The sequence below is a fragment of the Scardinius erythrophthalmus genome, assembly GCF_964197995.2.
Source record: "Scardinius erythrophthalmus genome assembly, chromosome: 9".
NCBI lineage: Eukaryota > Metazoa > Chordata > Actinopteri > Cypriniformes > Leuciscidae > Scardinius > Scardinius erythrophthalmus.
The window spans coordinates 45,103,297-45,115,460 of record NC_138229.1 but is presented as its reverse complement, the minus strand read 5'-3'; the positions used below and the strand labels follow the sequence as shown (position 1 = coordinate 45,115,460).

Here is a 12,164-nt window from a genome sequence, read left to right as displayed (position 1 = left end):
ATTAAAAATTCAATCATCCATATTCACCTTTCAGATATCACTTCTAAAATATTCATTCTGTTTAAAAATACAACCTATAATATTCGACAGGCAATTTTTCGGTCCATTTTATTCTGCTTTACAAATTCACTTCTACAAATTCAGTGGTTCATATTCGACAGAAAATCCAACATTTCACATCCGGGAATTGCAGGAAAAGCAGTAGTGCAGAAGTGTGTCGATGCATAATCTTCCTCTGCTGTTAGTCGGCTGACCAGTAGGTGGTGCAAACGCGTGTTGATGAAGACCAGAGCATCAGTCCCCAGACAGCAACATGGTTTCGGCCCAGATCTGGCCCACGTGGAGTCCAAACGGTCCAGATGTGGGCCGGATCTGGGCCGACACTATGTTGCTGGGTCAGTCAGTCATTCATTCTTTAAAATGGATTTACAGAAATGGAGCAGGCGTCAGTATTTGTGATGATTATCAGGGCCAGTATATATGTGTGGAAAAGCTGATAAAGACACAAAAGCTGTGTTTACGTATAAGTCTTCACTGTTACTTTTGTACATGTAAGCAGCTTTCTCTACCGTGAACAAGATTATAATGTTATTCCCGATGCTGACGTACAGATCAAACTGGCCCGTCTGCCAGTCTCGATCACTGCCTCGTGTGTCTGGGCCATAAGCATGATGAGGCAGTGTTCATGGAGGAGTCATGAACCCACTGTGGGAAGATGACCATAGGATGCTGAGATCGAGACCCCTCTGCTATTCCCCGATCTGAGCCGCTTCAGTTAATACACGGGGTGAACTGAGGGTGAACTAAGGGTTATGGTGAACTGGACCCCCACATACACTGATGCTGTGATCATTGTGTGAAGAGTTTTGAAAGAAACTCAGTAAAAGAAACTGTAATGTGTGAGAAAAACACAAGTAAATCATCATACCTGTAGAGAAAAATATGCTTACAAATCAAGTGCTCTCTCACACCCTCCCACACACCAAACCACACTAACATGCAATACAGACAGAGAGGACAGAGAGAGAGAGAGAGAGAGAGAGAGAGAGAGAGAGAGAGAGAGAGAGAGAGAGGACAGACAGAGAGAGAGAGAGAGAAGACAGACAGATAGAGAGAGAGAGCGAGAGAGAGAGAGGACAAACAGAGAGAGAGAGAGAGAGAGAGAGAGAGAGAGAGAGGAAACAGAGAGAGAGAGAGAGAGGACAGAGAGAGACAGAGAGAGAAGACAGACAGAGAGAGAGAGAGAGAGAGAGAGAGAGAGAGAGAGAGAGAGAGAGAGGACAAACAGAGAGAGAGAGAGAGAGAGAGAGGACAAACAGAGAGAGAGAGAGAGAGAGAGAGAGAGAGAGAGAGAGAGAGAGAGAGGACAAACAGAGAGAGAGAGAGAGAGAGAGAGAGAGAGAGAGAGAGAGAGAGAGAGAGAGAGAGAGAGAAGACAGACAGAGAGAGAGAGAGAGAGAGAGAGAGAGAGAGAGAGAGAGAGAGAGGACAAACAGAGAGAGAGAGAGAGAGAGAGAGAGAGAGAGAGAGAGAGAGAAGACAGACAGAGAGAGAGAGAGAGAGAGATGCTTCAAGATGCCGGGGATGCTGTTAGGAGACATCGTTCCCAATTTCGAAGCCGATTCCACTTTTGGCAGATTGAAACTTCATGATTTTCTCGGGGATTCGTAAGTGTAATGCGATCATGTGTGCTTGTGATATGAGAGTGTGTTGTTTGATATGTGTTGTTCATCATATATTACAATCCCAGTAGTTTTATTCTCAATAGCATCTTCCTGAGGTCACATCTAACAATATTGCCTCTTTTCTCTCCTCCTCTGTGTTCTTCTTATTATTCAGCATTGGTTATTAGTGAATTGTGTGGCTCGGATATAAGACACGTTTCTCTCGTAATAATGGACATGTGCTAGTCAGGTATCTTTGATAAAACCGTACATGGTCAAAGCCGTTGTGTGTTCCTGTGTGGTGATTGTGTTTGTAGGTCATGCGGTCGTGACTCGTGACGCCACTGTTACCGCCTCTTCAGCTTCATCCAAACGCTGACACGGCTTGACACACATAAAGAGCAGAGTCGACAAAAACACTCTGAACTCTCTGTGATGAACACTCTCTGAGAATCCTCCTCCTGAGTATTAGTACAACTGGACTACATTTCCCAGAACCACATGCCTGGACTTATCACACACACACACACACACACACACACACACACACACACACACACACACACACACACACACACACACACACACACGCTCGGCTCACTGTGAAGTTTTGTCTCATCACGGCTAACATGTCCAAGCATTGTTTGCCTGTGTTCTGACCCTTGGACTGTTTATGACTCTTGCTGGCTGTATTTTTGACTCTGCTCTGTTTACCTGGATATTGACCCGTTTGTTTGCTACCTGCCCTGATACTTCACCTGCTATGACCTCGACTGCTGCTTTGCCTACGCTGCTGCTTGTATATCTCTCTGTTTATCAACCCCTGCCTGTATACTGTCCTCCGAGTCCTCATCACAGACTGACCAAGTGAAGAACCTTCTGGCCTGTCCTCACTCTCTGAGACCCCTGTTTGAGGGTCAAGACTTGCTTTTAGGGCTGAGGTTATAATTAGGCTAAGGTTAGGGTAAGGGTTTGGGACTAAGATGTGGGTTTAGTGATATCAGACCCTGTTATGCTGAATGTTTTGCAGTGATGCTGAAGCTTCACTGTGAACAAAGCAGAAACTTGCGTAAATGATGCACTAAACAGCTGCTCTTTGCTAGAGTTACTAGATCAGAGAAACTCAATCACAAATGCTTTTTATCTCTCTTTGCATGTTTTTACAGTCCTTTCTGTTTTAATGACATTCAGAGAGTCTTTTAATAATCAATGATCTTGGGTTGGTTATTCAGTTCTTGAACATCAAAACACTCATAAGTCTCTGATAAAAATGTCTTCAGAAGCAGAAGTCCTCAAAGTTGGATAAACTTCTATAGTGGCGAGAGGAAACTACAACAAATATGATTTTTGAGTTTCCATTTGCTATACTCTGTTATACTATGCTCTGTGACATTAAAGAGGATAAACGTGGAGAGACTGATTATGTTGGTCAGAAGAGAGAAAGATGTCAAATTGTCTGTCACTCCCTCAGCCGGTGTGTTAGAAACACCCTCGCAGCAGCGTTAACTAGTTTACTGTAATTTAATACCAAAGTAATACAACTTTAAAAAATAATCTTGTAAAAATGTAATGTACATTTATACATCAACGGGCCAGACTGAAAACTCCTGTAATAATCTAGTTATTTGTGAACAAACAGTGTCTGTGTGTCTATGACCAAAACATGCAATGCACAGAAATGCTGTACGTCTTAAAATGTGTTTATGATTCTTACTCAGATATGTATGAATGCACACTTCTGCCTCAGAAGAAAATCATGCTTTGCTAAATCTTAATTAAGACATTAAACTTCATAATTATGAGATAAAAATTGTAAGTAATTTATTACATTCTTATTAATTCGACTTTTGTCAATTATTAGTAAGTCAAAGATAAAAAGATGAACATAGCCAAGCCATAATTATGCAATTAAAAAGTCAAAGTTATGGCACACTAAGTCAATTATGACATGAATCGAAATTATGGCATGAAACGTCATAATTATGAAATACTAATAATTGACATGAGTCAAAATAAGATAGTACGTTTGTCTTTTTATCTCATAATTATTACTTAGCATGTCACAACTTTGACTAAGTCATAATTATGAGATTAGAATCTAAATTATTACATTAAAAGTCAAAATTATGACATACTAATTATCATGACATTAAAATTTGGAATTGTGGGAAAGTCAAAAATATGACATACCATTCATAATTTGACATACTAAATACTTTTACTACATACTTGCATACTAAATACATACTTTCGATGTTGTAATTTCATATCTATGATTTACAAAGCATGATTTATTTTATTCTCCTGTGGCGGTAATGGGCTTCCACAGTTCTGTCATTCCCCTTGAGTGACCTGAGTTTCTCCTCGTCAGCTGGGGCGTCCTGTTCTCTCATCCTCGAGACTTCACTCCTGTCTGCACCACTGAACTCGGCAGAGCAGCTCAACTCAGTCCAGAGTTCAGCAGACGCAACGTCAAGCTGATCGCGCTCTCCGTCGACAGCCTCCAAGACCATCACGGCTGGAGCAAGGTTCGCTTCTTTCAGTCTGTGGTGTCTCTCTGAATGACCTGCTGCTAATGAGTCTCCATGGATAATTTCAGGACATCTTGGCTTACAATAACGCGGAGTCCGGAAGCGAGTTCCCTTTCCCAATCATAGCGGATGCTGGGAGGCATCTGGTGGAGACGCTGGGCATGCTGGACCCGGAGGAGAAGGATCAGACCGGGATGCCACTCAGCGCGCGATGTGTAAGTGCACTGCACACATGAATAAAGCTTCAACAACAGAGCAGATTTCAGTAACACTTTAGTTTAGGGTCCAATACTCACTATGAACTAGTTGCTTATTATGTTTATTACTAGGATATTGGCTGCTTATTAATACTTATAAAGCACATTTTAATGCCTTATTCTGCTTGACCATATTATACAGCCTTAATCCTACCCAATACCTAAACTTCACCATTACCATACTAACTATTAATGAGCAGTAATTATGATTTTATATTAGGAGTAATGAGGAGTTAATAGTTAATAGTTAATAGTTAGTTAATAGTCAGAATTGGACCTTAGTCTAGTGTGACCCAAATTTCAAATAAAAATGGCGAATAAAAAGAGAATGTTGTGGCCAACAATAGTAGCTACAATTACTGGGACTAACACAACATGCCTGAAAAGAGTGTAAACCTGGTCGTGTGTTTGTTGATTCTGTTATTTTTGCAGCAAGAAAAAAAAAAAAAAAATCTGACTATTTACTAAATCAAAAAGTCACACTTTACATTTGCTGTCTTTAACTACTATGTGCCTGCATAAAAAAAAAATAGTTAGGTAGATTGTACTCACTCTGTTCATGTTGTATTGTAAAACACTTGCGCTGCTATTGAAATGGGATACGGGTAAAGTGAGGAACAGGTGGTCATGCCCACGTCCGACTATCCCAAATTCTGATCACAGACACCGGTCACAATCACAGCCACAATCAAGGACTCAATAAAACCTGCACTTCCAATCAGTCAGTGTCTGGGGTCCAAAAGCATACAGACTCTTGTAATGTCTCCATCGGTGGTCATGCCCATGAGACATGACTAGCTGAGACTTGTTACAGCACTTGTATACTGTTGCACTCTTGTTGGTCTGATTGCTTCTATTGTTCTCCACATTTGTAAGTTGCTTTGGATAAAAGCTTCTGCTAAATGATTAAATGTAATTGTGAAGGGATATGCCCTGTCCCATATCGACTCTACATCCGAGCCACAAGAACCTCCTGACACAACACTGCCTTCATCGTCTCCGAGAGTCCCTGCCACTTACCATCTAGTAAACTTCTCCTGTTGCCCATTCCAGACCATCCATGGTCACATCTAGGAGTGGATTTAATCACTGATCGGCCCTTGATTACTTGTGTTCTCGTCATATTGAATAGATTCTCTAAATCACGACTTAGGGAGTACGGGGATGATGCCATTTCAACCTGCTCTGCATGCTTGGTGGTTTACTGAATAAGATAAGAGTTTAACATATCTGAGAAGGTTGGGTCACTGGTTTGGACAGAGCCATCAACCCTTCACACTCACACTGATTTCTTAATGTGTGCATTTTCGTTCAGGTATTTGTGATTGGTCCAGATAAGAAGTTGAAGCTGTCCATTCTCTATCCTGCAACAACGGGACGTAACTTTGACGAGATTCTGCGTGTGGTCGACTCTTTGCAGTTAACGGCACACAACCGTGTGGCCACACCTGTGGACTGGCGGGTGAGAAATGTCAGGCCTGGTCTGTTTGGAGTGTGTGTGTCTGTTCCTGTCATCAGTGTGTAATGAGTGACGCTCATCTGCTGTTGTTTGAAGCCTGGAGACAGTGTTATGGTGCCGCCCAGCATTCCTGAGCAGGAGGCCGTGACACTCTTCCCCGCTGGAGTTTACACCAAAGACCTGCCCTCCGGGAAGAAGTACCTGCGCTACACACCACAACCAAACCCCCATCAGGAGTGAACGCACAGACGGCTGATGTGTGGATTCAGTGATGCTGTGTGTGAGCAGCTGTTCGTAAAACACCAGTGTCCTCACATGTTCCACACACAATTTACAGCTTAAATTAACATTACTTACACTTACAAAAAAAATGAATAAATAAACAATACAATTCTAATTTGTATTTTTACATTTTAAATGTAATGTTTTATTTATTCAAACTATGTATTTTATCAACTAACATCAAAGTATGTATTTCATAACTAACACAATTGCATATACTATATAGTTCAAGTATAGATTTTAAAACACACACACATATATAAATATATATACACACACACACACACACATACAGTATACATACACACACATCATTGAAACTCAGTTCAGTTTTGTTCAATAACTGTGTAAAGTTCATCAGTTAATGAGTTTAATTCATCTATAAAGCAGCTCTGCAGAAAATAGGGAAGCAAGCCAAAGGCGACACACACACACACACACACACACACACACACACACACACACACACACACACACACACACACACACACACTCAGAGTTATGGAATAAACAATTATTCTATTATAAATATGCCTTTTTGTGTATGAAGCACTTAAGTATTGTAGTCAACCATAATGGTAACCTTTTATAATGAAAGTGTTTTTATAAAGACACCAGAAGTTGTTGTTAAACGATTTATTAAGGAAGTGTTATATAAAGAATGACACTTGTAATAATCATTGTAACCATATATGAAGCAAGTGGTTTATAAAGAAAAATACTGCAATTGTTTTTGTAAAATGGTTTATTGAAAAAGTGGTTTATAAGTGAGGAACAAAACATGTATTAGAAAGAGCTTTGCCAAAGAAAGAAGAAAAATGCAAGCATTACCGTCGTGCATGGCTGGACTGGCCATTGGGCATACCGGGCATTTGCCCGGTGGGCCGACGTGCTTTTTGGGCCGATATATCTCATACTCATACTCATACTTATTATGATCATATAGTGGGCCGGTCTGGGCAAAAATGCCCGGGCCGATTTTTTGTCCCAGTCCAGCCCTGCCGTCGTGTGTGTTGCGGACGAGACACAGAATGCAACGAAGGAGGAGGACGAAGAGGTGAAAGGCTTTATATGAACAAGTCCTGGGAGTTTACAGGAGGGGATTTCTGAAGATGTCAAAAAGTTGATGGACTTTAAAAGGTCTGGAAAGATAATGTCCAGTCAGTCGCTGATTCACCACGGACGGCCTCTCCGGTGTTAGATGCCTTGCCATTGCGCCTCCTGCAGTTAAAGCTTGTAAACGATTTGGTTTTGATTTACTTTTATTTTTGTTTTATATATTACTACCTTTTATGTAAACTAGTTAACCTGTTTTTGATAAAAAAATGTAAAAAAATAAATCTATATATATATATATAATTGAAATTAATAAACTCGCCTGCCACAAGTCTCTGTTTTACAAAAGATTGAGCTGAACTGCATGGAGAAGTCTTCTGTGATCTAAATATTGTAAGTATGGGAATTCAAATGCTTATTATTTAGGACAGATTTTACTAACTTTACCTAACCTGAGAATAATAAAAATAAGGTAAAAGGTGTTTATAATTATGCACCATAAAACAACACACACACACACACACACACACACACACACACACACACACACACACACACACACACACTCTCTCTCTCTCTCTCTCTCACACACACACAGACACACACACAAAAACACGAATAAATCTAGCAAAACTGAGTTTTTAAAATCCTTTTATTGCTCTGAAAGTCATATTTTAATAGTTATGGTTGAACACTTGTTTTTGAACTGGTTTTATCTGGTGATATTTTCCTCACTCGTGTTCATTTGTGTAAAATACCTGTGCAGGTGTAAAAGGCTGAACACTTGTAATGTTCAGTTAAAGGACAGGTGAATGGAAATCTAGTGTTTTTGGTCATTTGAAGCAGTGTTCATGTCAAGACTCTTCTAGTGTTTAATCTGGCCGTCTGTGTCACACTAAACACTACTGACACTATATAGTCTTGCTTAGCCAGAGCTTCAGGTCTGGACTCTATCGCTGCTTTTCTTGGTCAAGGGCCGCCCAAGAGGACGTTTGACTGACATGTAACGCAACCAGTCACAGTTTGCTTTGTTCCGCGTCATGTTTAGGGATGTGACAATATAATGTCAATGTCCCTACAATAACAGACCGGCGTGCATCTAATAAATGATTAATTCAAGAACGTTATGCAAGTTTACTGCAACAATGGAGCCGCGAACTTCACATACTTGTGAAAATCCAGCGTTTAGTTGATCCTGGCAAGCGCTCATTGTCACAGTTGTAAACACAAGGCTTTCTTCTTCCATGAGGGGTTTTGGCGTCATGGCATTTGTTTCCCGGCGGACCGATAAAAACGCAACACACAAGTCTCCCGGACATCCTGTAGAATTCAACCAATCAGATCGCGACTTCGAAACTCCTGAAGTGTTTCCAGAAAAGTGTGCCGTATGCATCAGACGTTCAGCCAACGGTCCATGGCTGAGACTAGACACTATATGACACAACTACACTAATGTAAACTCTCAGATCTCACCATACTTCCCCAGATGATTAATCACAGTACAGTAACACTATTGTTTTTGTATTGCAATATGAAAATGAGTCATTATCTAATTAAATATGCACTCATTTGCATACATTTCCTTCACAGAAACCTGAACACTAGATAAAGCCAGATTCATAATTTTTGTTAGATTTTGTTCATTCATAATCATGCTGTTATCATGTTAGCATCTTGTTAAACATGCAAGCAACATGGCGATTGTGTTAGCATCATGCTAGCAACATGTTAATCATTGCAAACCACTAAACCGCTAGCACCACTCACATTTTCTAGTTTACTCTATTCTTCTCCCAGTTCACCGGCCAGTTACTTTCATGTCTTTCGGGAGAAGTGGGTGAATTTGCGTGTTGTAAATTCAACAACTCTGATTCACTGAAGAGCAAACTATTACATGGTGGCGCCGTGGATCACCCGTTATCACATAGTTATAAAGGACAAAATACAATCACAAACACATATTTGATCTGATATATATAACACATATATCAGATTGCCTATTCACAATATAGTTAAAGACAGTTGTTCAAGCTAAAACCAAGAGGTTTATTTTCTTATAGCCAAAAGGATTGAATGTAGTTTTGAACATTGAAGACAATGGACAAAATTAAGACTCTTGATGAATCCAAAACCAAGAAGGTTTATGTCTTAAAGGCGTAGTTCACTTTAAAAATTAAAATTACCTCATGATTTACTCACCCTTAAGTCATCCTAGGTGTATATGACTTTCTTCTTTCAGATGAATGCAATAATAGTTATATTAATACATATCCTGGCTCTTCCAAGCTTTATAATGCCAGTGGATTGCAACCAACAGATTGAAGCTCAAAAAAGTGCATCCATTCGTCATAATACAATATAATAATAAAAGCACATTTATAGCTCTTACCTCTTCCTCTGTGTCCGTCTGCTGGAAGTTGTTCATTACAGAACTAAATGAGGCGCATTCGCAGTATTCTGAAAGTCTGTCTAAGGTTTAATACTCAAGTTTGTCTTGTGCCTCCATTCAATAAATCTCTTTCATTTGTTAAAGTGACATATCATGAAAATGTAATTTTTCCCGTGTTTAAGTACTGTAATTGGGTGCTTCTACCAACCCAGAACACGTGAAAAGTGAAATCCAGTAAAACCCTTTGTTTTGCTGATCCTTTCTCTGCAAGCATGCCACAAAATAAGCCGATCTGATTTCGATCCCCTTCTGACGTAGGAAGAGGATCTTATTATAATATTATTATATATTACTGGTCTTTAATCTGCACATTTACACCCACCAGCTGGCATTTGGTTTCGCAAGTGACAACAGAGACCAGTTCTTGCGCAATGGCAAAAGTTTTAGCAAAGCAGCAAACGGTTCTGTTGTTGAGCACAGACGAGCGCTGAACACTATTGACAGTTCCAGCCTCAGATGAGACAAGAGGTATCAGCGAGTCATTAAAGAGAGGTTCCTTCTCTGTCCAAAGTCCAATATTTGAGAAAACCCTTTTAACCTTAAAAACTTGTTTTTTACATGGTTTGGTTTTAAAAACCATGCTCTCAAAACTGCTTTGAAGAATGGGCAAACATCCCTCAAGTCCATGTTAGCCATTTTGATCAAAAACAGTTACAGCACATTATACTTGAAGACATTTATCTTTCTCAACACAGCACGCGCTGTATCAGCCCAGCATGGTTCTGCAGTCAGCAATCTCTGAGCTGCTTGAAGTCTGAAAGTCTTTATTCTGTTTTTAATGTCCATCAGGCCTTGTCCTCCCTCTTGAATAGTGTTGGAAACTCAGAATCGAAGACCAGGAGACTTGGTTGTTTCTTCAGCAGGATTCTTTATTGAGAACACGAGCTGTCGGTAGCTGCAGTCACCAAAGTCTGACTAAGTGAACGTTCTCTTACAACTTATATACATTTAGGGGCAGGAACCAAAACTTTGTGATGAGACAGGTTTAGGAACCTGTTCTAGACTGAGAGTGTTGCCCATCCTAATCCACTCAGCATATCTATTCAAATGCTGAGACTCGAGTACAGGACTGGCAGGTCTCTCTTGCTAAAACACAAGCTCCAAGAGCCATTTAAGACTTTCAGTAAAACAGGACTGGATAATCATATTAAACATTTTATAAATTTGTAACACAACAATAAGTAGGAAGAGTACATCAGATTTTTTTCCAATGCTGCCCATCACAGAAAAGTCAATTAACTTTCTTTGCAGCTCTTCAACAACACTTTCTGGGGGATCCAGAACATTTTATGCCATAATGCAGATGCAGTCAGATTATTCGTGACCAATACCATGCCCCTGTACGCTAGCTGAGGTAGCACCCACAACCATCGGGACAACCGGTCACATTTTCTCCTCCACACCCTCCCAGTTCTTCTGCCTATATTGCTCTGTTCCTAAAAACACTCCCTGCTTCTTCAAACCCCCTCTTCCCCATTTAACTCCCCCTGGAAGCACAGGAGGGCCCTTCCCTGCCTGTTGGGCAGACTAGTGTGGTGCTGGTGGATATTGAGCAGACATAAGTCGTCCGGTCAGAGACGAAGTACACTTTAATGGATTGAGGCTTGTAGAGACATTTACAGTCGTAGACTTGAGTTGAGTGAACAATTGCAGTACATGTAGTAGAGGGTATGACAGAGTAGTTTGGAGTGTAACGTAGTATGAGTGGTTCTAAACAAACAGAAAATAATAATACTAAATTAGTAATGAACAGTAATAACAAGAATGAACTCAATCTGGTCAATTATACGTACATTATGTACATAATTATACACATAGCAATCGATTCAGACATGTAGAGACTATATTAGCACTTAAAGGAGACATATCATGCTTTTAAATCGTTCCTTTTTACATATAAATCATACATTTATAGTCTATATAAAGCGGAACTGCAATGCTTGGGTCTGAATTCCTCATTATTATAGCTCCACAGGCCCCTTTTCTACCCCTTTTCTGATATGCGTCTGAGAGCAACTCGTTTTGGTGCGGTCTCTTTAACCCTCTGAGGTCGACAAACGCGCCGGCGCGTTTTGCTGGATTTTCTCCACATTGTAGCACTATAAACTTAAATTTCTCCGTCATTTATGGTCATACAGAAAAAATAAATATAAAAAAAGAATCTGTGGTATTTCTACTTTTGTATGTGTCCACTTCCAATCAAATCAAAACATTGTGCTTTTGTAAAATAAAGAAAATAAACAGTGTGTGCGTTCTGCCTCTCCGTCGCGGTGAACTTTTTTTTCTTGAGCACGTCTATAAACTGAAACAAAACTCAGCGAATACTTGTCACACATTTATGAGCCATACACCTTTATAAACATTTAAGTGTGTACTTTTAAATGATCGGATTCAAAACGAAAACAAATATTCTCTGTTTAAGTAATTTGTATAAAACCAACAAGATTTCCAGCTTCTCAAACGCTT

General features: G+C 40.0%; 1 protein-coding gene across 1 annotated transcript; it reads left to right on the top strand.

Moving 5' to 3' along the window:
- Positions 1 to 1,575: 1,575 nt before the first annotated feature.
- LOC308695665 (peroxiredoxin-6-like) lies at positions 1,576 to 6,151 on the top strand (the record flags this gene model as incomplete). Its single annotated transcript, XM_081373844.1, has 5 exons — positions 1,576 to 1,667; positions 4,036 to 4,192; positions 4,264 to 4,410; positions 5,768 to 5,914; positions 6,008 to 6,151. 5 exons carry the CDS (start codon positions 1,576 to 1,578, stop codon positions 6,149 to 6,151), a joined length of 687 nt encoding a protein of 228 aa, XP_081229970.1.
- Positions 6,152 to 12,164: the final 6,013 nt, after the last annotated feature.